Here is a 25,785-nt window from a genome sequence, read left to right as displayed (position 1 = left end):
TCTGTTTTCATGCAGAATAACTTTTTTATTATTATTTTTACAACTGCAGGCCCAGTGATGTGCTATCCATGGTGCTGAAGCCAGGTCATGAGGTCACAGAGGTCACTATAATGAACCTCATTATCCTAATAGCTACACCTTAGCTATTTATTTACACAAGTATTCATCCAGGCCTCAGGTTGCTGACATTTGCTTCATTTGGTTTTTGATTGAGTGAAGACAAAGAGAGATTTGAACCGTTTTGCGATTGCATCACATGTGTTTTTTTTGTTTTTTTTGCTAAATGATCCATCAGACCTTGTAGATGAGTAATTGATTAACCAATAGACTAGGTGTGTCCTTTGATACCGACACTCTTTCACACAGACCTTACACAGTTTTGGCACAGATATAGCTGCACACACACACTCCCACACACACACACACATGCACACATTTTGCCGGCAGCTCACACAGGAGATGACAGGGCCCCGGTTACGGTAATAACCCTCCTTGCTATCGCACGCCCATGCGTCTGCAAGCATAGCCTGTAAATCTCGCTCTGTTATTGTTTTAATAACACTAATGTTAGCATTAGCCAAGTGGTAAAAACGTCAGACATCAAAGAGCAGAAACATCTGAGCTATATCGGGGTGAAGACAAAGGGCGAGGGCCTGGCTTGTGAAAATAGCTGGACGTGCTGACTAAGCAGAGAGAGGAGTGTGTGCATATGTGTGTGTGTGTGTGTGTGTGTGTGTGTGTTTGTGTTGATGTGTGTGTGGGCACAAATTTTCTACATTGATAGTAAGGCTGTGTGGGAGAACATGGATACTCAGATCACATCACAAAGCCCTGCAGCTGCTCTGCTTTACACTGATTTCTCCATTTCCTCCGAACCACAAAGTCTCATAAAGCAGAGTTAGCTCAATGCCATTAACATCTACACACTGACTGATGCCCCCGGTGCTTCTTATGTTTTTTTGGGTGGTTGGTTGCAGGGCGGGGTGGTGGAGGATGGTGGTGGGGGGGCATTGTGCATGTATTTTCCAACACATGACTTTTTGTTTTTCTGAATCAACAACAGCTCCACCTTCTTCTCCACCGTGGCCACAGGCACAGAGAGAGAGAGAGAGGAGTGAGTCTGATGCTGAGCTGCAGCATCATAAAAAAACCCACGTAGGGCTACACTTTCCACTGCAACACGCCGTCATGGAATATCTAAGGAGCCAAAGCACCAAGTCAGCAGTCCGTTTAAAAAGGGATAGTTCAACGTTTTGGCAAATTAGCCCATTGCCATAATCCCTATAGTCATAGCAGTAGGTTCGTTACCTTTAATTGTCGGTGCAAGCTATTTTTAGAACGACGGAGCAGAGCCGTGAGCTGCTCAGAGCTACGCTACGGAGGCTCATTATGGGATTTCTTGGTTTCCCTTCATCAAACTCATCAAATACACAATCCAACAACTCCACAACACTCTGGTGGACAAGTTGTGAGCTGCACATTCACCACGCTATGAGATAATAACACAACGTTACCACACAGAGTTGTTTTAGAGGGAAATTCATGCAAAACCACTGATGCGTGTTGCCTTCAGGGACAGTTTTTCATCAACAGTCTCTGTATTTCCCTCTAAAACAACTCTGTGTGGTAACGTTGTGTTATTATCTCATAGCCTGGTGAATGTGCAGCTCACAACTTGTCCACCAGAGCGTTGTTGTGGAGTTGTTGGATTGTGTATTTGACGAGTTTGATGAGGAAAACCAAGAAATCCCATAATGAGCCTCCGTAGAGTAGCTCTGAGCAGCTCACGGCTCTGCTCCGCCGTTCTAAAAACAGCTTGCACCGACAATTAAAGCTAACAAACCTAGTGCTATGACTATAGGGATTATGGCAATGGGCCAATTTGCCAAAAATGTTTAACTATCCCTTTAACGCCCTGTAACCTACTGTACCTACTTACTCTGACACGGACTGGGCCATTGTGTTTTTACATATGTGAGTAATAAAGAAATGAGCCGGTGAGTTCTTTCTGCCAAACAGGCCGCTTTTATGAAGCAAGTGAAACTCCTTTGTCTGTATATGTGTGTTTATATGGATGTGAGAGTACGGTATGTGTTGAGTAGGAGTTATATGTGTGTGTGTGTGTGTGTGGTGTGTGTTAAAGGGGTGGGTGGGGGTCCAGTGGACGCCAGGCTCTCCATAATGTTTACTGACACAACACATTTTAATGGTTTCTTGTCCAGCGCCAAGAATTGAGAAATCAAGTCACTTCAAAAGAGTGCCACACTATACTGTTTACACTCAGCGCTCCGGCCTGTTTCAGTCTGAACCAGAGGAGCCCTATGGACACACACACACACACACACACACACACACACACACACACACACACACATAGACACACAGACACACACACCAACTGCTGCTGCTGCTGTTGTTGTTGTTGCTGCTGCAGAATTCAACTTCTTGAGCCAGTATTGTTTGTTCTTTCCCTGCAAAACTTCTCCAAAAACTTCACTTTACTGAACAATTTCTTTAAAACGGTTGATTAAATATTTAAAGCTTTACGGCCGGATCAGCCCGCGGTGCACTTACACACACACACACACGCATACACACGCATATGCCAATGAAAACCATGTCAAAACTTGAAAACTAATCAGCTCCAAGTGTTTCTGCTCAGCTCAGACCTCAGATTTTTATTTCAGACTCTCAGTTTAAAACGTTTGAACAATGAGCTGAAAGACGTGTGAGGTCCCGGGCCAAACACAGCGAAACAAGCGCACAAACGTGTGAACCTCAGCCATTTTTCTGGCCATGTTGCTGGTGAACGCCCAAGACACAGACAATAGAGGAATTGTTTGGCTCAGGGTCCGGCCGGCGGCATTAAAACTGTTCTCTCTCTCACACACACTCACACACTCACACACACACATACACACACCGTGGGGCTTCATGGGATAACCCACTGCCACCATGACCAGCTGCACACTCTGCAACAGGGACATGCAACACAATCTGACCTGCAGAAGGCCGGACCAATGAGACAACAGCATCATAACCGATAAATAAAACAAACTCCCAACTTATTATAGGAGACATATTCTGCTCCTTTTCAGAGAATTAAAATACACTGCAAAAACTCAAAATCTTTCCAAGAATATTTGTCTTATTTCTTGTCAAAATGTCTCATTTCTAGTCAAAACTAATCTCTTTCCACTTTAAATAAGACTCATCACCTAAAAATTAACTTGTTTTTAGATCATTTTCACTTGTTTCAAACTAATTTTCACTTGAAATAAGTAGAAAAATCTGCCAGTGAAAGGAAGTTTTTTGTGCTTGTAATAAGAAAGGAAAACTTGCTCCACTGTCAGATGATTTCAAGTGAAAATCTGCTTGAAAGAAGTAAAAAGTGTCTAAAAACAAGCTACTTTTTAATGTGATGAGTCCTATTTTAGGTAGAATGAGATTAGTTTTGACTAGAAATGACATTTTGACTAGAAATAAGACAAATATTCTTGGTAAGATTTAGAGTTTTTGCAGTGTAGTTCCCAGGTGTCTTAAAGACATATCTTTCTGTGACATGCTTCGGTCAAAATCCCCCAATGATCAAACATCACAGCTCTAATGACATCACTGCATGACAACCGAGGGAACAGCTGGTAAAACCACATGCCTTATTAAAGGCTCTTTAACATACAGTATATTTGGGGTTGAGATGAGATACCTCAGGACACAGAAATGACAGATTTTTTGTGAATTCTCACATTATTGGCGCCGGAAGCTCAAGACAAACACCCAAATATATGTTAAAGAGCCTTTAAAAAGTGTTATATATCCATAATAATATGTCCCCACATAGTTAATGAACTATTCTTTTACAAAACATTACAAACAAGTACCAGTCCCAGCCTGGTCAGATGCTACATGAACTGATAAAGCCTCTTGGATGAGAGGTGAAACGTCTTCCTAGACAAATAACCCAGTCCAGTTGCAGTCAATTTAAATTTCTTTGGGGATAACGATGACCTGGACAAATGAGAATATTCACAGGCCCAACCTGAAAAGTACAATTTCAGCAATATTATTGTCTTCTAAATGTCCAAACTTGGCAAATGTACTTATCTGGCAGGGTTGGTTTCTGCCCAGCCGTTTGACTAAACCTTGGTCTACTACAGTAAAGTAAAGTAATGAAACTCTGATCATTATTCCCATGGTGCTTGTCTGGCTCTTGTTTCTGGTGCAGGTCACTCTGCTGCTGCTGCTTCGCTGCAAACGTCTGCTGTGAGTTAGCAGCAGTTCAGCAGTGCAGCTTCTCTCTATAACGAGCTGTGGGGGGGTTTGACTCAGCAGCAGCAGCAGCAACAGCAGCAGCAGCAGCAGCAGCAGCAGCAGCAGCAGCAGTGTGACTTGACTCTGAACTTTTCCAGAGCTGATGATGGTGAAGATGCACTGCAAAAACTCAAAATCTTACCAAGAATATTTGTCTTATTTCTAGTCAAAATGTAATTTCTAGTCAAAACTAATCTCATTCTACTTAAAATAAGACTCATCACATTAAAAAGTAGCTTGTTTTTAGACACTTTTTACTTCTTTCAATCACATTTTCATTGAAATAAGTAGAAAAATCTGATAGTGGAGCAAGTTTTTCTTCAAGCACAAAATACTTGCTTTCACTGGCAGATTTTTCTACTTATTTTAAGTGAAAATTAGGTTGAAACAAGTGAAAATGATCTAAAAACAAGTTAATTTTTAGGTGATGAGTCTTATTTAAAGTGGAAAGAGATTAGTTTTGACTAGAAATGAGACATTTTGACAAGAAATAAGACAAATATTCTTGGAAAGATTGTGAGTTTTTGCAGTGTGATCAAACTGCACATCACATATCTGATATCTACAGTGCAGCGACTCTCTCTGTGACCGATCGTCTCTCTTCAACACATGAAACACTTGTTACAAAAGTAGTTTTGTTTTTATTATTAAAACATAGACAAACATAAATAAAAAGAACACTGAATTAAATCATATGAAGACTTTTACAGGTATGCTACAATCTTGTAGAAGAAACAACGGGGGGGGAGCGCTTTATTTTGAAAGTCCCGCCTGCCACAGAGTCTACAGAGGCTTTTTGCAACAGGTTGAAGAGTCGAGCTGTTTCTCTAACGTCAAACCTGATCGTTAAAATGTTTGGTTTACTAATAATAAGTTGATTGATTATGTGTAGGTAAAGACAGGTGAGGAATTAAAGGAAAAACCAGAATGGTGTCATTCTCGTCTGCACATTATTGAACATTGTTGCAAAGATAAAAGAAATGTTACGAGAGCAGCGTGAACTCTGTGGAGGCGAACTGTCCAAACAAAGTGGAACCCCAAACAATATATCCATATTGCTTTTGGCTAGGCAAGTGCACACAGAATTGTCAAAATCAAGATACATAAATATGGAATTTAAAATGAAGCCCCTGTGTTTTAATAAGAAAAAAAAAAAAAAAAAGCGTGTCTACTATTTTCCTCTAAGTGCTGCGTAATGAATGTCATACAGACATAAAATATAAATGATTTTTTACAGTCGAAAGGTCACTGTAACAATGACCTGTCTCTGTTTCTTCTAGAGCTAATAAATAAATATTTAGTGCATATTCCCATTTACCTCAGTGAAGAGCCAAATGAAAAACAAAACAAAACAAAAACAAAACAGAATTTAAGTTAAAAAAAAAAAAAAAAAAGATGAACCAAACTCAATTTGGTTCCTCTGGTTAAAGTCAGAAGACAAAAGAGTCTATTGATCGTGTCATTGATCGGTCAGACAGTCCAGCTATCTGCGTCGCTTGTTGATCGTCATAAAACATAAACCGATGTCACTTCTTCCTCCTCCTCTTCCTCTTCTTCCTCCTCCTCCTCCTCTTTTCTCCTCCGCCGCCGGCTGAAGAAGCGACATTGTCGTGTGTGATCGCCTCCAGTGAAGCAGGCCACTCGTTTTTAGGTTTGATTTAGAGACAGAAGACTGGATAACAGACGAGTTTCTCTCTCTCTTTCCCTCCCAATTTCTTTTTTCCCATCTTTTTTTTCTACAAAAAAAACAGTGAATCTTCCTCTTCCACGGCGTCGTGTTTCAGCGGTGTCGTAAATCTGCAGCCGATGATACTGACTGCGCTGCGGACGCCTCGCTGCCTCGTTCACACTTACAAAAAACCTTGCAGGAAAAACATTTGTGCATTCGCTGCCACGGGTCAGAGGCAGGCCGGGAAGTCTTGTTATTTTTATCCGGTGATAATCTGCTAAGTACAAACAGATGCTCCATCAGCTACAGTGTTCTTTTTGGACGTTTTTTACCCCCCCATCCCTCCATCCCCAACAATAAACATTGATAAATCCTTTCTCGCTGCACTTCTTGCCAACAAACTTACTTCCTTTTAGTTGCTCCCTCGTGGTTTGTTTAATTAGTGCACAAACACATGTTGTAATCTTGACTGAAATGTATTGAAATTTCCCAATACAAACCACCGCAGTATAAAAAAAAAAGAAAAAAAAAAGTCCAGTGCTATTTTGGATGAAGTTTTTTTGTTTTGTTTTTTTGCAGAGTGGGGGTAAGGTGTGTTTTTCTCTCATCTAGGAATCCAAGAGCAATGGAAAAACATGACAAAACATGTACAATATATAAAAAAAAAAGAAAAAGAAGACACTTTTCTTTTGTTTGACAGACCAACATTGTAAATCACTAACAGTGGTTCTTTGGCATATCAAATGTTCAGTAGCACGTCCGCTCCAAACGTCTTTTTTGTTTTGTTTTTTTCCTCTTTTCTCTCTCTGTGATTTCATTTCAGTTACCCAACTTTATGGCACCAAAGTACGTCCCTTCTCCCTCCAGGTCCAGCATCCACGCGTTGGACACGTTGACGAACAGGGCGTCCCCTTCCTCCAGCTGCACGCCGCGGCCCTGCTGCGCGCAGTACATGTTGTAGCTGGTGTCGTTCCAGCGCATGGTGCTGCCCGTCTTCATCAGCATCACCGCCTTGTTCCACTTGATGCTCTCGTGGAAGACGTACTGGATGAGCTGCGTGTTGCTGACGTCCACCTGCGGCGCCTCGGCCTGGCTGCCGTCGTCCGGGACGCGGTAGTAGCGGAAGCAGGTCTTGGCGTAGACGTAGTAGAAGCCCGGCTCCTTCACCATCAGCTTGCCCTTCTCGTAGTCCATCTTGTGGTGGTAGCCGTGCTTCTCCTCCCAGTCGATGGTGATGGCCTGGCGCACATCTTCTGCACAAGAAGAGCAGCGGGAAACAAGAAACACAACACGACAAAAAGGTTTCTGGTTAAAATCATCGTCAGTTCATCTTTTATTAGTTTATAAGGGGTTAGACACTTGTGATAGACGTTATGGAGCTTCACACTAAGCTTCACACTGCAAAAACTCAAAATCTTACCAAGAATATTTGTCTTATTTCTAGTCAAAATGTCATTTCTAGCCAAAACAAATCTCATTTTACTTAAAATAAGACTCATCACAGTAAAAAGCAGCTTGTTTTCAGACACTTTTTACCTCTTTCAAGCATATTTTCACTTGAAATAAGTAGAAAAATCTGATAGTGGAGCAAGTTTTTCTTTTCAAGAATATTTGTCTTATTTCTAGCCAAAACAAATCTCATTCTACTTAAAATAAGACTCATCACAGTAAAAAGCAGCTTGTTTTTTAGACACTTTTTACCTCTTTCAAGCATATTTTCACTTGAAAGCATCTGATAGTGGGGAAAGTTTTTCTTTCTTATTATTTGCTTTCAATGGCAGATTTTTCTACTTATTTCAAGTGAAAATTAGTTTGAAACAAATGAAAATTATCTAAAAACAAGTTAATTTTTAGGTGATGAGTCTTATTTTAAGTGGAAAGAGATTAGTTTTGACTAGAAATGAGACATTTTGACAAGAAATAAGACAAATATTCTTGGAAAGTTTTTGACTTTTTGCAGTGCAGCTCATTGTTGAACTGTCCAGACACAAACAACTTTGCTCTTCTGCTTTTCTTTGGTCTAATCCAGCTGTTTTAAGGCTGAGTAGGGCTGCAACTAATGAATATTTTGATCGACTTATCGGATTACGTAGCGTACAGTTACTCAGTGGCTATTATTTGGACAGCTGAGAATATCACTGTCAGGTATTGTTGCCCCTCCATTAAATATGAAAATCACAGGACATGTCTGTTCTGATGATACGTCAGCGGTCCTGAAATGTGCGTTTCTCTTCTATAAAACTTATTCTACATCTCGCAGGTGAAATCTTTCCACAGACGGGCTTCCTCCTCCTTTCACACAGTGGAAGAAGCAGGTCCGTGCACAACAAAACAACCGTGTCGCACCAAATGTTCGCTGCTACGGCGTTGTGTTGGGTTAAGAGTGAGTTCGCATGACGCACGTCTACATTGAAAGTAACGGGTCTGTGCACGATAAAGTCACTACATCTGAGCGGCCCCCCATGCACACACACACACTTTACAGTCGCTGTTGCACAGTTCCCAGCAGAGATTGGAAGGAGTTATGTTCAGTTCAGTTTAACAGTGTGAAAAACATGGGCGATGATGTTACCAACTAATCAACTATTGACAGTGGCGTGCACAAGGGGGGCCCAATTGTTGAAAAGCACGTGCTAAAGTGCCCTCATGGGGGCCAAAACACGTGCTAAAGTGCCCTCTAAGAGCCAAAACACGTGATAAAGTGCCCTCTAAGAGCCAAAACGTGTGCTAAAGTGTCCTCATGGGGGCCAAAACGTGTGCTAAAGTGTCCTCTAGAAGCCAAAACGTGTGCTAAAGTGACCTCTAGGAGCCAAAACGTGTGCTAAAGTGCCCTCTGGGAGCCAAAACGCGTGCTAAAGTGTCCTCTGGGAGCCAAAACGTGTGCTAAAGTGCCCTCTGGGAGCCAAAACGCGTGCTAAAGTGCCCTCTAGAAGCCAAAACGTGTGCTAAAGTGCCCTCTGGGAGCCAAAACGTGTGCTAAAGTGCCCTCTGGGAGCCAAAACGCGTGCTAAAGTGTCCTCTGGGAGCCAAAACGTGTGCTAAAGTGCCCTCTAGGAGCCAAAACACGTGCTAAAGTGTCCTCTAGGAGCCAAAACGTGTGCTAAAGTGCCTTCTTCAGTGGCGAGGACGCGCTATACGTGCCCTTTTTTTTCCTTTTCATCCCTGCCCTTCAAAAAGTCTGTGCACGCCACTGACTATTGATTTGGTTGGCGACTAATTTTGTTGAATGTCAATTAATCATTGCACCACTATTTCAGAGATAAAGCTCCACCAGCAAACATCAGACATTCAGTCAGATGGAGCAGCATTTAGCAGCTGAAGAACCAGATGTTTCCTCTCTGGAGCTGGTGGAGAACAAACACGGAGCGAAAAAGAGAGGGAACGCTGAATTATCTCTGCTAACGTGTTCACTGTTTTTCCACATGAAGGAGCAGCTGTTTGCAGCTGGATGTGGTTACTTGCTGGGAAGCGCTTTAGCTTTAGCCATCACTGTGTTTTACAAGACAACAGGTTATAACATGTTGTTGCTGTTGTTGCAAAAATCGCCACTGAAAAAAAAGCATGGAGGCCGGACCGGGGATACTGTAGCTGGTACACTGCAAAAACTCAAAATCTTACCAAGAATATTTGTCTTATTTCTAGTCAAAATGTCATTTCTAGTCAAAACAAATCTCATTATACCTAAAATATGTATATTTATACATTTACATACATAGTTATACATAAAAAAGTAGCTTGTTTTTAGACACTTTTGACTTATTTCAAGTCTATTTTCACTTGAAATAACTAGAAAAATCTGACAGTGGAGCAAGTTTTTCTTTCTTATTACAAGCACAAAAAAACTTGCTTTCACTGGCAGATTTTTCTACTTATTTCAAGTGAAAATTAGTTTGAAACAAGTGAAAATTATCTAAAAACAAGTTAATTTTTAGGTGATGAGTCTTATTTAAAGTGGAAAGAGATTAGTTTTGACTAGAAATTAGACATTTTGACAAGAAATAAGACAAATATTCTTGGAAAGATTTGGTGTTTTTGCAGTGTAGAAGCAAAACCTGTCCGACTCTTCCACGACTGTGCAAACTAAACAAACCTACGATCATAAACAAATAAACAAAGCAAAGTCCGTGTTGTCCTGCTCCCAGGAGTTCATATCAGCAACGACCAGGAAGGATTTCACCACCGCTGGCACAAACACCACGTGGGTCAATGGTCACTAAACCACTAAACAGCCTGTTGTCTCCAACTCACAGGTTCATACACATTAAAATCTACCTCAAAAGGTCTAATGGGTAAAAAAAGAAAAGAAAGTGACAACATTTTATATCCAGAGAGGTCAAAGGTCAACTTCCAAATGACATCATACTGTAACAAACGCTTCCTGCCATTATTCGATGCTGTAAGTCAGGAAGGAGAGACGGTGACCACATTAACTTCCTCCTTGGCAGAAACCTGCTGGTACTCGGATTAAACATGCATCAAAAAAAAAAAAAAAATAGTCCAACGAGCTGTTGAAGAGGAATTTAAACAGGAAATGAAATAACGAGGGAGCCGATGTTATTAAACACTAACAGAGTGGGAGGTCCGGCTGTGTATAATATTATCACCTATTGAGGCTCGGTTACTGTGTGTAAATATTTAAAAGCTCCACTTATCAGACTCTCAGGTTACAGCTCGGCCTGAAGGTGTGAGCAGCGTTAAAGGGATAGTTCAACGTTTTTGGCAAAGTGGCCCATTGCACATAATCCCTATAGTCATAGCAGTAGGTTTGTTACCTTTATTTGTCGGTGCAAGCTATTTTTAGAACGGCGGAGCAGAGCCGTGAGCTGCTCAGAGCTACGCTACGGAGGCTCATTATGGGATTTCTTGGTTTCCCTCATCAAACTCATCAAATACACAATCCAACAACTCCACAACGCTCTGGTGGACAAGTTGTGACCTGCACATTCACCACGCTATGAGATACTAACACAACGTTACCACACAGAGTTGTTTTAGAGGAAAATACAGAGACTGCTTGATGAAAAACTGTCCCTGAAGGCAACGCGCATCAGCGGTTTTGCATGAATTTCCCTCTAAAACAACTCTGTCTGGTAACGTTGTGTTATTATCTCATAGCGTGGTGAATGTGCAGCTCACAACTTGTCCACCAGAGCGTTGTGGAGTTGTTGGATTGTGTATTTGATGAGTTTGATGAAGGGAAACCAAGAAATCCCATAATGAGCCTCCGTAGCGTAGCTCTGAGCAGCTCACGGCTCTGCTCCGCCGTTCTAAAAACAGCTTGCACCGACAATTAAAGGTAACGAACCTACTGCTATGACTATAGGGATTATGGCAATGGGCCAATTTGCCAAAATGTTGAACTTGTATCCCTTTAAGTCACGTTAAAGTGTTTGCGATGAGGGGACGGCAGGTGGACTCACTCTTGGGATACTCCTGAGAGCGTCTGATTGGTAGATGGGCTGACGGGAGGCTCTCTCTGGGGGTTTTGCAGCGTCGGCCTTTCCTGTTGTCTCTCAGGGCGTTGAGCACCGGCTCGGTCTGCACCTCCTGCTGAAAAACACAACAGACGCTGTTTAATAAACACTGACGGACAGCTACACATCTTATACCTTGGTGTGCATGTGTGTTTGATTGTGCATGTGTTCATTTAACCCAACTCGTTTCTACAGCTTTGTAAATCTGCCTTGTATCTGCTCGAACTGTCGGTTTTATTTAAATCAGGAAACTTGAAACTTTATTATTTGCAGCATCTTTCAATGAGTTTAATAATAATAATTTTAATCTACTACTCAGCACAGAGTATAACTCGCTCTGCTTAAAGCACTTCCTGCACTTTTATATATTTTTTATGATGACTGTACGTAACATGATGCATTGTTTTTCTTCAGCAATGTGTTTGTCTACTGTTTGTGTGTTGTTACAGCATCTGTTACGTTTTATAACCCTAACCCACTGCCAAAGATAATTTTCCATTTTATTTACCGGTAAGTTGAATGCACAATAAAGTCGTATTTCTTCGCCTTTTTAAAAAAGTCTCTTTTCGTGGCTTATTTCTCTTTTCTTTTTAAATGCATTTTTACTGTCTAGTATGATTTAATGCATGTCTTGGTGTATGAATTGTGCTATACACATAACTTTGCCTTGCCTTGCTTCTCTGGCATTTACTGTGTGTGTGTGTGTATGAACCACAGGCAGACGAGTTGTGTGTGTGTGTGTGACCTCCTGCTGAGCGTAACTTTAACTTTACAGCTCCAAAGTCCAAACAAAAACTACACTGCAAAAACTCAAAATCTTACCATGAATATTTGTCTTATTTCTAGTCAAAATGTCATTTCTAGTCAAAACAAATCTCATTATACTTAAAATAAAACTCATCACATTAAAAGTAGCTTGTTTTTAGACACTTTTTACTTCTTTCAAGCAGATTTTCACTTGAAATAAGTAGAAAAATCTGATAGTGGAGCAAGTTTTTCTTTCTTATTACAAGCACAAAAAAACTTGCTTTCACTGGCAGATTTTTCTACTTATTTCAAGTGAAAATGAGTTTGAAACAAGTGAAAATGATCTAAAAACAAGTAAATTTTTAGGTGATGAGTCTTATTTAAAGTGGAAATAGATTAGTTTGGACTAGAAATTAGACATTTTGACGAGAAATAAGACAAATATTCTTGGAAAGATTTGGAGTTTTTGCAGTGTAAAAGAATCTGGACTGGATTCGATGATGATGATGATGATGATGATGATGCTGCTGCAGTCTGAGCCGGGTCGTCCTCCTTCCTCAGGCAAGACGGAGCACATACTCTCCAGGAAAACACGGTTTCCAAGCAAGTAAACATTTACTGCTGCAGAGCTGCCAACGCTCTCAGGATTAAATTATCAGGCGTTAAGTGTTTTGTTTTCTCTCTCTGCCTCTACCTGCTGCCGCCGCCTCACACAGTCACAGTTTCACTTAAAACAAAGCGAGAATCAGTGCAGTGTTGTCAGTATCTGCAGCAGCAGCAGATAAATAGCAGATCTCCAAGGTGGTGGAGATGTTTATTACATCCTGAAGGTGTTTTAACTTGTTCTATGATTTTCTCTTCTGCTCCAGTAACCTCAGGTATCCTGGCAGCGCTATCACCACCATCATCATCATCATCATCGCCGTCGTCGTCTCGCTTGTCTGTGCCAACTCCTAAAAAAAGACAAGGACTGGCAAACTCAAAGTGTTGAAATGGATTGAATGTTTTAAACACATTCCTCCCTACTTATAAAACACACACACACACACACACACCCAAACACACACACACACACAGACAGACAGCGCCTCGGAGCACAAACACTGCAACACACTCCAAATAAAGTGCAGTGCAGCCACCAACACCAACACAGCACCTGTTCTGTGCTAATATTACTGTCATGTATTTGTGTATTTGTTCACAGCCCCCGAGTCCCAGACACGTTCACGCGGCTGTGAAAAACTAAGATTAGCACCGTGACCGTCCATCCGTCCGTCCCAAAACAAATCTGCTGCACAAACATGTTTATAAAGCAGCAGCAGCAGCAGCAGCAGCAGCAGCAGCAGCAGCAGCAGCAGCAGCAGCAGCAGCGTCTTGGGAACGAGACGAGGCGACGGGAGTAAACAACGTGCTGCCAGAAGCGCGGCTGCAGAGTAAACTGTGAACGCGCTCCCACTTGGCCCGGCGCTGTGGGATCTATCTTGATTTGCGGCGAGACCACGTCGTTACCTCTTTAACCGAGCAGAGGAGATTATTTCAACTGAGCAGCAGCAGCTTCCTCGTCTACACTCTGATGATCGGGAAGTAAAGTGCAACGCGGTGACGGCACATGCTCGGTCCTGCAGCAGCTCGGACACGCACACTCTGCAAAAACTCAAACTCTTATCAAGAATATTTGTCTTATTTCTAGTCAAAATGTCATTTCTAGTCAAAACAAATCTCATTATACCATATTTCAAGTCTATTTTCATTTGAAATAAGTAGAATAATCTGAAAATCAGAGTTTTTCTTTCTTATTACAAGCACAAAAAACTTTCACTGGCAGATTTTTCTACTTATTATAGTGAAAATTTGTTTGAAACAAGTGAAAATGATCTAAAAACAAGTTGACTTTTAGGTGATGAGTCTTATTTAAAGTGAAAAGAGTTTAGTTTTGACTAGAAATGAGACATTTTGACAAGAAATAAGACAAATATTCTTGGAAAGAGTTTTTTTTACAGTGCATCATTCAGCGGCTCCATTATGTAGATGTGAGGTTGCTGCAGTGTCTTCAGAACAAAAGAAGAGCGAGAGAGAGAGTCAGTCTGGCCACCGTGAAGTGAAGAAGTGTCTCTTGTGTTTCATCCTGCACCGCCGCTCAGATCTCCTTACACTCATTTGGCTCCGGAGCTGCATCTGATTCATCATCATGCTCCTGTGATGTGATGCACTGCAAAAACTCAACATCTTACCAAGAATATTTGTCTTATTTCTAGTCAAAATGTCATTTCTAGTCAAAACAAATGTTCAAAAGGAGTTCCAGCAACACTTGCGATATGAAAAAACAACTTAATTTGACCTTTGTGGCCTTCATCAGGGTCATTTAACCCTAGTCAAAACAAATCTCATTATACTTAAAATAAGACTCATCAAATAAAAAGCAGCTTGTTTTTAGACACTTTTTACTCATTTCAAGTCTATTTTCACTTGAAATAAGTAGAAAAATCTGACAGTGGAGCAAGTTTTTCTTTCTTATTACAAGCACAAAAAACTTGCTTTCACTGGCAGATTTTTCTACTTATTTCAAGTGAAAATTTGTTTGAAACAAGTGAAAATGATCTAAAAACAAGTTAATTTTTAGGTGACGAGTCTTATTTAAAGTGGAAAGAGATTAGTTTTGACATTTTGACAAGAAACAAGACAAATCAAATAGTGAAATGGTCAAGTAAGCTGATAGGCGAGCCACAGCTGAACAGTTACAGCGGATAGTCAGGACCATTTTAAATGACAGCTTGCAGTGCACCCCTTGCACAGTGAATTCCAGTTTCTTCCCTCTGGACGGAGGTTGTCAGTCCCATACTGCAGAACAAAACGTTATAAAAACAGCTTTGTTCCAGCTGCAGTAACACTGGTAAACAAGCTGTACTGTAGTTTGCACAAAAGCTGCACAAGTCACTTTTCGGAGCATGATGTATGCCCTTTTTTTTTTATCTCATTGCTTTTATTCATTTATATATTTACTCTTAACTTGTAGGAAATTTTGCTCTTGGTGTTTTTTTTTAAAACTATTTCAACTATGTGTTTTTAGTTTCATGTTTTTACTCTCTATATTTATTTCATGAACTGCAGCACTTTCTGTCGAGTCCAAGCTGTCTCTTGGTTTATGTGTATTGTGTTCTTTTTAAATGCCCCGTTTCTGATTTGATTGTTCGTTTTCTGTTGCTTGTTTAACTCTCGACCCTTGGGTATCAATAAAGTAACCTGAACCTGAACCTGAACCTGAAATATTCTTGGAAAGATTTTGAGTTTTTGCAGTGAGCTCACCACTCCCCGTGATCGAACTGACCACACAGGACTGGGACTGGACTGGACCGGTCCGGGGTCGGGGTGAAGGTCGGGGTCGAGCCTGAACATCCTGTCTCACATCAAACACGCTGCAGAGCCGAATCCCCCTTGCGCCGTCCGCAGAGAGCCGACCCCGACACAACCTGTCACCCTGACACCTCATAAAGCTCCCAGCATGCTCTCCTTCTGCTCCCCTTCCCCTCCCCTCCTCCCTCCCCCCAGTGCACCATGGGAAACAGCCAAAGGGCTAACAACACAATGAGCCTCCTCAGTCCAAAGACAGGCTGGGTGGGTGGTTTGTGTAAGTGCTCCGCCAGGGATGCCAAGGGCAAACACAAATACATGATTTCAAAGGAAATTAAAGCATTATGGGAAACCAAACACTAGTGAAGCACAGCAGCTCTTTTATCCTCTGTTATTTTACTTCCTGGATGGGTTTTTTTTTTCTCTCGCTCTGCAAGTCCTGTGCCAGAAAACAGGCGGTGACTTCCAAAAAGGGATTAGAGAGGAGAGAAAAAAAAGAAGAGAAAGAAAATGACTTCAGCAATTAAGAATTCCTACTTTACAACTCCCTCATGCTACTGCTGATCATCGGAGGAACACGGACTGAGCAACCGCTGACGCCAGAGAGTGACTCACTAATAGTCCATGCAGTAAAACGAAAAGAGGAAAAAAAGAAAAACGTCTTTGTGTCAGCGCACGATTAACCAAACTCATGGAGAGAATATTATGAATAAATCCTCAGAGACAGGTCAGGTGTTGTCCGACCTCGGCCCAGGCTCAGAGACCTGACCGCTGCTGCTGCTGTTAAAGGGATAGTTCAATTCCCTCATTACCTACTCCCCCTCATGTGGACTAAGGGCTGGGAGAAGTTTCAGAGTCCTCCGTGGCTTCTCTGAGTTACAGGGGGTCTCGGCGTAGCAGTGCATGTCCATATAACGGTTGCAAATGGATACCAACTGTCTTCGTAACAAAAAGACACACCAAAAAACATCCAGATACCTCCATGCTGCTCGTATGTAATGTCCGTCTTGTATTGAAGCCCCGAAATTGCGAAAAATTGTCCCGAAAAAAATGAAATAAGTCTATATTTCAAACTTGTTTGTAGCTGAAGCTCCTCTTCTCAGTTCGTCCAAATCTGACGAACCGGGAAGAGGAGCTTCGAGAAGCTTCTGCTACAAAACAAGCTTGAAAAATAGACTTATTTCATTTTTTGGTATCCATTTGCAACCGTTATATGGACATGCACTGCTACGCCGAGACCCCCTGTAACTCAGAGAAGGGACGGAGGACTCTGAAACTTCTCCCAGCCCTTAGTCCACATGAGGGGGAGGAGATAATGAGTGCAATTTCAATTTTGGGTGAACTATCCCTTTAATGCTGCTGCTGCTGCTGCTGCTGCTGCTGCTCTACTCTACAGTAGCTGGAAACACACCCATGTGAAAAATCACAGATGATTATCTCATTTATTTATCTAGTTTTTTGTTTTTTTTTGCTGCTGCTGCTGTAACTCAAATGTAATTGCATCACACACACAGACACACACACACACAGACACACACACACACACACACACACACACACACACACACACACACTGTACTTCCTCCTCCTCCTCAACAGTAACAGGAGGAAATACCCTGTGAGTGGTCGATTTCTTTTAGTATTATTATTATTATGATATTGGCCTGTGTGAACTGTGACTTTGTTTCTCCAGCAGTTTTACATGCAACCAGAAACTGGAATAACAGCAAACTGCTTATTAATTAAAGCTCCAGATTTTCATTCTTCTTTTTCTGTGTTTGATTTTTTGAAGTGTCGATCATGAGGAGATATATTTGTGGTTGTAGGAACCAAAAACCATCTCAGTGTAGTTTTCCATCTCCTCTCTGTCTCTCTCAGCTTCTCTCTGGAGCTCTAGAAACAACAGGTCGGTGTCAGCCAATCAGAAGACAGGAGACCTCTGAGTCTCTCTTCTGATTGGCTGACTGTTTTCTAAAGTGATTAAATCAAAACAGAGCAGATTTCAGAATAAAACACTCAGAAACCACAAATCCTGCAAAGTTGTTGTTGGATGGATGGTGGGTCCAAGTGGTGGTGAGGGGGCGGGGCTTAGTTATGACATCACAAAGTGACAGGAAGTCCTGACGGCTGGTTTTAAGGCTCAGTTTCTGAATACAGGCTGTGTGCATTTCTCTGTGGACTGAGGCTTTGATACTTTCACAGTATTAATATAGAACCTAGAGCTGCTTTATAATCACACTACACATGGACATCTACCTTTATACTGTATGGAGCTTTAATACAAACATCTACCTTTATACTGTATGGAGCTTTAACACAAACATCTACCTTTATACTGTATGGAGCTTTAATACAAACATCTACCTTTATACTGTATGGAGCTTTAATACAAACATCTACCTTTATACTGTATGGAGCTTTAACACAGACATCTACCTTTATACTGTATGGAGCTTTAATACAAACATCTACCTTTATACTGTATGGAGCTTTAACACAAACATCTACCTTTATACTGTATGGAGCTTTAACACAGACATCTACCTTTATACTGTATGGAGCTTTAACACAAACATCTACCTTTATACTGTATGGAGCTTTAACACAGACATCTACCTTTATACTGTATGGAGCTTTAACACAAACATCTACCTTTATACTAAAGGAGCTTCAATGTTTCACACTCAAACCACAGATATGCGTGTAATGTTGTGTGTGTGTGTGTGTGTGTGTGTGTGTGTGTGTGTGTGTGTGTGTGTGTGTGTGTGTGTGTGTGTGTGCGTGCGTGCGTGCGTGCGTGCGTGCGTGCGTGCGTGCGTGTGTGTGTGTGTGTGTGTGTGTGTGTGTTACTGTGGGTCAACCAGGGGTCAGACAGACTCACCTCAATGGGCCGGTGCGGTGCTGCGGATAAATCTACCTGGAAACAGAAGCAGAGGAGTCGTGGTCAGAGAGGTCAATGACATCATCATCATCATCATCATCATCATCACTAACTTAACTATCAGTTCTGAGAAGCTTCGTCCTGACAGGTGGTGGTGGTGGTGTGGTGTGGGAGGCTGGGATGTTTCACAAAACTTACAGGAAGACAAACGGCAACTCAGTTTGGATGTTTATATGAGTCTCTGTGTGTGTGTGTGTGTGTGTGTGTGTGTGTGTGTGTGTGTGTGTGTGTGTGTGGGAGTGGGAGGTTAAGCTATTTTCCGCATGTCACTCCGCACGCCACAGACTCACAAGGCGAAAGAAAGTGCTTTGGAGACGTTATAGTTGGGTCTCACTGTTGTTTCTCCGTTAATGTGCATTTTATTCACACAGCAATCGCCCGCAGGTTTTCGTGACATGCATACTACTGTACGTGCAGCTTCATGCACAAAGACACACACACACACACACACACACACACACTTCAGCCCTCATGTTTTTAAAGCTGCTCAGTCAGTTCAGCACATTCCTACGTATCTGCGGGCAGCTGGACAGGTGTTGAAGGCAGACCGTGTTCACATGCAGCGCCCCTCGGGCTGCTGGGTAACCGAGGGATGCTCTAATCCCTCCCAGACATCCTCTCATCATCATCATCTGATCTGATCCACATGTATGTAGGCTAACACATGATCGCAGCTATTAACTTTTATATCCTCTCTCCTCCTCCTCCTCCTACACTGCAAAAAATCAAATATCTTACCAAGAATATTTGTCTTATTTTTAGTCAAAATGTCATTTCTAGTCAAAACAAATCTCATTCTACTTAAAGTAAGACGCATTACATTAAAAAGTAGCTTGTTTTTAGACACTTTCTCCTTCTTTCAAGCAGATTTTCACTTAAAATAATCTGACAGTGGAGCAAGTTTTTCTTTCTTATTACAAGCACAAAAAACTTGCTTTCACTGGCAGATTTTTCTACTAATTTCAAGTGAAAATGTGTTTGAAACAAGTGAAAATGATCTAAAAACAAGTTAATTTTTAGGTGATGAGTCTTATTTTAAGTGGAAAGAGATTAGTTTTGACTAGAAATGAGACATTTTGACAAGAAATAAGACAAATATTCTTGGAAAGATTTTGAGTTTTTGCAGTGTACTTTCCTTTTTTCCCTCTCTGGCTCAGATCCAACACACAATAACTAGCGACTGTCTACAACACTGCAGGCTGTTTGTGCCACAGAAATCCAACCGATGCTCCCACCCCCCCTCAGGTGAACTGTCTTGGAGCATCCTCACACACACACAGAGCCAAGGCCGTAACCATGGAATCAACATTGGGGGGGACCAAATCTCTCTCTTTTGTTATCAACAAATGCACATGGGCGAGAGGAGCGTAACCAAAACAGCGGAAAAGCGAGCGGACTTCCACAGTTCCCTACTGTCTTTCTGTGTAAATATCTCATGTTTCAACACGAAAACCTGCAGCTTATATTCAAGTGCAGCCTATATATGTAGCCTATTTTCTTTTCAAATTTAGCTGGTGCTGCTTATACTGTATATAGACCGGAAAGTACGGTAAAGTCGCTGACACATGGGATACTTTTTTATTTTTTAATCAGATAGCTATATATATGAGGGGGTGGGGGGCATTTTGAGCATATCTGAATATTGGGGGGATGTGTTGGATGTGTGTCCCCCAATGTATATGGTAATTACGGCCTTGCCACACAGCAGACATGCGCTCAGCTCACTTCACTCAGGGCCGTTGCTAGGAATTCTGGGCCCCCTTAAAGAACACTAAAGTGGGCCCCCTAATCCCCTGACTTTTCCACTTTTTTTTTTTCTTAGACTACGTACTGTATGTATACGCATTTTTTATTTAGCCTATACTTTGTCTATGGATATTCTCATTCATCCAGGTCCTCGTTCTTTTCTGGGCAAATTGAATCGTATAGGCAACTGGACTTGTATTTGTCTGGGAAGACGTTTTTGCCTCTTATCCATCAGTTCGTATGCAATGCAACGCAAAAAAAAAAAAAAGTAGCCTACTTTCTTTTGATGCTAATGCAGCATTACTACGAGTAGCCTATTAGTCAGGGTCTTATGCAGAACTAGAGAATGCATTTCCTGAAGGAAATACGGTTGAATGCTGAAAGCTGCTGAATGTTGAAAGCAGAATAATTCAGTCGTACAAAGATTAGAGTACTGGGGTTTTTTGGGGCCCTACTACTGGGCGCTGGGCCCCTAGAATTCATCACCTTTCTCCCCTATACAACGGCCCTGCTTCACTTGTTGAAACTTGACAAATCTCCAGCTCCAAACCAACATAAACTAACTAGCCAACTAACTAACTAACTAACTAACTAACTAACTAACTAACTAACTAACTAACTAACAACTAACAACAAGCAGCAGCAACAAGGAAGCAGCAGCTGACAGGCGCCGGTGGAGCGTGCATGGAGAGATGGATGAGCTGCTGTGATTGCAACTGTCAGAACAATCCAGGCTGAACTTGAACTTCTCCAGAGCTCAGAGCTGCAGGACGGATTACAAACACAAACCATGATCACATGTAAACAGACTGCAGAGTGCTGCTGCTGCTGCTGCTGCTGCTGCTGCTGCTGCTGCTGCAGGAGGAGGGAAAACATCTGTATCTGTAGCAAACAGGACATCAAGCACACACACACACACACACACACACACACACATGCTGACATTTGTGTTGTGTCGTGCAGCTCAGATGTTATCGGACTCAACTGTGGAAAATACTCGCGAGTTGAGTGAGTGAGTGAGTGAAATCTCCGCAGAGCGACTGAGCCGTGGAAAGTTTTTCAGCGCAGCGCTGTGGAGATGCTATCAGCCTTCAAAGAGACACACACATACACACAACACACACACACACACACACACACACACACACACACACACTGCTGCTGCCACCGTGCAGGAAAACACACACACACAGCCAGCCCTGCGCGCACACACACGGTGCAGACAGAGGTGTCGGTCGGTGCCTCCTCTGGTTTAGATTACACCTATAATACTGTGACTTCAGAGAGCGCGTGCCGCCAGCTTTACAAGGAGCTGGGAAACTTTTAATCTGCCTTTATGACATCATAAAGTTGACTCTCCGGCCGCGCGCTCAGTCACAGCCTTGTAGCGAACTGTTGGTCAATATTTACGCACCGACTGACTGGACCCGAAGACACCGACACACTGCAAAAAAACCAAAATCTTTCCAAGAATATGTCTCATTTCTAGTCAAAACTAACCTCTTTCCACTTAAAACAAGACTCATCACCTTAAAAATAATCTTATTTTTAGATCATTTTCACTTGTTTCAAACTAATTTTCACTTGAAATAAGTAGAAAAATCTGCCAGTGGAAGCAAATTTTTTGTGCTCGTAATAAGAAAGAAAAACTTGCTCCACTGTCACTGCATTTTTCTACTTATTTCAAGTGAAAATAGACTTGAAAGAAGTAAAAAAGAGTGTCAGTGCGCAGCGGGAAGAGAAGCCAAGTCAAGCCGAGCTGAGCTGAGCTGAGCTGAGCCATGCTGCTGGGTTGTGGTTGTCTACTTGTGCCTACCTACCTCTTGCAGGTAACCTGTCAGGTGTAACAAGATCGCCACGCTGGACGCCACCTGAAGCAATCCCATAACAGCCAGGGTCCCGAAGAGGAGCGGCCGGTACGTGGACTCAGAGGAGCCCTGCACCGGGCTGAAGCGGTGCTGCTGCTGGCCCTGGCCGTGGCCCTGGCCCTGGCCGTGGCCCTGGCCCTGGCCCTGGCCCTGGCCCTGGCCCGCCTCCATGTGCACCGTGTTCCGCAGGTAGCCGCGGTACTCGTTGCTGTTGTGGTGGTGGTGGTGGGTAGCTGCCATGATGCTGCTGCGCTGTGCTGCTGCTGCTCCGTCTGCTGCTGCTGTTAAAGCTGCTGCTGCTGCTGCTGCTCAGCCCCACGGCCACGTCCAGACTCACTGCACCGGAGAAAGGAGGAAGGAGGCAACAAGAGGCTCTAGAATCAGCCTGGGTGGGTGGTGGGTGGGCTGAACTGAACTGAAGGCAGCGCGTTCTGCTCCCGCTGCAGCCAATCACAGGGGGGGATACGGTCCTCAGGCACACACACACACACACACACACACACAGACCGATCGACGGGAAAGAAAAGAAAGAGCGAAACGAAACGACAGCAGCGGCAGCAAACTGATCCTGGACCTGAGAGAGAAAGAGACTGAGCGCGACAGGTAAAGAGCAGCGCGAGGAGCTCTTTATGGCGAAGACTGAGACACGCAGGAAGACGTAATCCACCCCCTCCGCGCGAGCGCGTCCACACCCCCGGTGACACACACACAGAGACACACACACACACACACACACACACACACACACACACACACACACACACACGCACACACACACACACACACACACACACACACACACATGAACACATGCAGACACACATTCACAGTTAGACTTAGAACTTAGAAAAATAAGAATAAAATGAAAGAAAAAAAAATGCACGTAAACACATAAAAAGCCCATAACCCTAATTTTGAAAATGTGTGTAAATTTTCATGAATAAAGCACAAAATGAATGTGTTATCAAAAAAGAATAGCACTTTGACTCTTTTATAATCTTTTCTTTTATTATTATATTATATTTATTAACATGTGGTGGTGGTAATGTGTGTGAACAGCTGCTGCAGTATTTCAATGTTTTATTTGTATGTTTTAATTTTCTTTTATAAGCACGTTACAGGAGAAGCACTTTATAATAAGTATCCTACACACTATTAAGCATTAGTTAAGCATTAAATACTCAACTTATAACACATGAATACTCATCAGTATGTAGTTTATACAGTTAAAAATGTGTTACTCATCATTAATAAGCACTAACTGTATTAATAAACTACATACTAACGAGTATTCAATGCATTATAAATGAAGAATTCAGTATTTATTAATGCTTAACTAATGCTTAATAGTGAGTGTTACCGTTTCGCTGTATATTTCTGTGACACAATGACAATAAAGGAAATCTTGAGATGTTGAAATTGATATTTCACCTAAACATCTCCTCCACGTATGTTTTAAAGTCATATAAAAATAAAAGGACTGATAAAAATGCTAAATTGTCTTGTGTTTTTTCTACAAAAATGTTAAATAATCCACATTCTGTAAATTTCAATGCATATGGACCACAACTGACCTTTAAACCAGTGTAGTGTCACATAAGTAACTGTAAACTAAAAATTTGAAAGGAAGCTTTTATTGTGAAACAGCAATTTCCTGCACAGTGAAGCCCAAAAAAGGAACATAAAGTTATATATAAAGCATTGCATCTCTTTATCCTGCAGAGATTATTCATATTTCTTTACGTTAATCTGTCACACATGTGTGTTGTTGTTCATGACTGTGTCAGGAACTCATGATGCGGCAGCTCAGACTCATTCAACCAGAAAAAAAAAAGAGATATTTTTGTGTTGTGTTCATCCCATTAGTCATATCATAGATAACCGTAATCCTGACTAACTTAGTTCTCCAATTATCCCTCCAGTAGCTTGTAGACGTCATGTCACCGTAGAAACCATGTGGTTGGTTGATTTGACCCAGAACTGACCCAGAACCAGCATCACTGACCATATGTTTATAATTAAATATTCCTTGTTTGCTTAATACCTAGAAAGTATTATTCATGCTTTTATCATAACTTAATGTCGTGTTCTTTCAGCTGGAATTAAGAAAAAAAAAAAAAAAAAAAAGTCCCTGGCAGTTCTCCACTTTGGCCCCTGGATGGTGGCGGACTGTAGCTACGATCGGCCCCCGCATCCTCTCGCTCCGTGTGAATTTTGTTAAGATTTATGAGCTGTTTTAAGCGGTTTTGTTATTCTTCAGGAATATGTGAGTCTGACTCCTGGAAATGCTGCAGAAAAAGCTTTGCAACCATCATCACCCATAATGCACTGCTTTGGTTGTCACCAGTGGGACCAATATCCTCGAGTCGAGTAGTGGAGCCAAAGTTTCCTGAAAATAGAAACAGTCGATGTGACTTCAAGGAACTTTTTGGATGAATTTTACAGGAACAGTTTTTGTCAAATACATGTGATCACTTTCCTCGATTTATTATGAAGGGCTGATCCATGAGAAGATCCAAAAACCTTTTCTCCAGCTTCTCTCTGGAGCTCTAGTAACAACAGGTCGGTGTCGGCCAATCAGAAGAGAGGACGAGGAGGCTCTGAGTCTCTCCTCTGATTGGCTGACTGTTTTCTAAAGTGATCCAATAAAAAATAGAGCAGATTTCAGAATAAAACACTCAGAGAAACCAAATCCTGCAAAGTTGTTGTTGGATGGATGGTGGGTCCCGGTGGTGAGGGGGCGGGGCTTAGTTATGACATCACAAAGTGACAGGAAGTCCTGACGGCTGGTTTTAAGGCTCAGTTTCTGAATACAGGCTGTGTGCGTTTCTCTGTGGACTGAGGCTTTGATACTTTCACAGTATTAATATAGAACCTAGAGCTGCTTTATAATCACACTACACATGGACATCTACCTTTATACTGTATGGAGCTTTAATACAAACATCTACCTTTATACTGTATGGAGCTTTAACACAAACATCTACCTTTATACTGTATGGAGCTTTAACACAAACATCTACCTTTATACTGTATGGAGCTTTAACACAAACATCTACCTTTATACTGTATGGAGCTTTAATACAAACATCTACCTTTATACTGTATGGAGCTTTAACACAAACATCTACCTTTATACTGTATGGAGCTTTAACACAAACATCTACCTTTATACTGTATGGAGCTTTAACACAAACATCTACCTTTATACTGGATGGAGCTTTAATACAAACATCTACCTTTATACTGTATGGAGCTTTAACACAAACATCTACCTTTATACCGTATGGAGCTTTAATACAAACATCTACCTTTATACCGTATGGAGCTTTAACACAAACATCTACCTTTATACTGTATGGAGCTTTAACACAAACATCTACCTTTATACTGGATGGAGCTTTAGAGGAAAAATATGCTTCTTTCTCATGCATGCACACTTAATATGAAGCTGCAGCCAGCAGACAATTATCTGATGTTAGTATAACATCTTGAAATGGGGTGAACTTTGCCCAGGAGCAATAACTTCTACCTCCACAGCTCAGTGTTGTTTTTACACTTTATATGCCCCCTTTTTTTTAATCTGTAGCTACAAAACTGTACGTTCTAAGGACAAGTTATGACAAGTGGGAAACCAGCAGAGGCTCAGAGTCACATTCATATAGAACTAAACTGCAAAAC

General features: G+C 41.8%; 1 protein-coding gene across 1 annotated transcript; it reads right to left on the bottom strand.

Moving 5' to 3' along the window:
• Positions 1–5,459: 5,459 nt before the first annotated feature.
• tnfsf11 (TNF superfamily member 11) lies at positions 5,460–22,400 on the bottom strand. The gene is made up of 4 exons (XM_085765460.1): positions 22,057–22,400; positions 18,431–18,466; positions 11,401–11,527; positions 5,460–7,230 (listed from the first exon to the last, which is right to left on the bottom strand). The coding sequence occupies exons 1-4, from the start codon at positions 22,342–22,344 to the stop codon at positions 6,800–6,802; spliced, it is 882 nt and encodes a 293-aa protein (XP_085621586.1). The 5' UTR covers positions 22,345–22,400; the 3' UTR covers positions 5,460–6,799.
• Positions 22,401–25,785: the final 3,385 nt, after the last annotated feature.

Source organism: Trachurus japonicus, chromosome 21 (assembly GCF_045865225.1).
Source record: "Trachurus japonicus isolate A0001 chromosome 21, Traja_1.0".
Taxonomy (NCBI): Eukaryota; Metazoa; Chordata; class Actinopteri; order Carangiformes; family Carangidae; genus Trachurus; species Trachurus japonicus.
The sequence above is the reverse complement of the archived record's forward strand: the minus strand, read 5'-3'. Positions and strand labels throughout refer to the sequence as shown.

Coding starts and splice junctions, on each gene's coding strand:
- tnfsf11 (XM_085765460.1), bottom strand. CDS start 22,344: ATGGCAGCTACCCACCACCACCACCACAACAGCAACGAGTACCGCGGC. Junction 18,467..22,056: donor TGACAGGTTACCTGCAAGAG/GTAGGTAGGCAC, acceptor TTCTGTTTCCAG/GTAGATTTATCCGCAGCACC. Junction 7,231..11,400: donor CTCTCAGGAGTATCCCAAGA/GTGAGTCCACCT, acceptor CTTGTGCAGAAG/ATGTGCGCCAGGCCATCACC.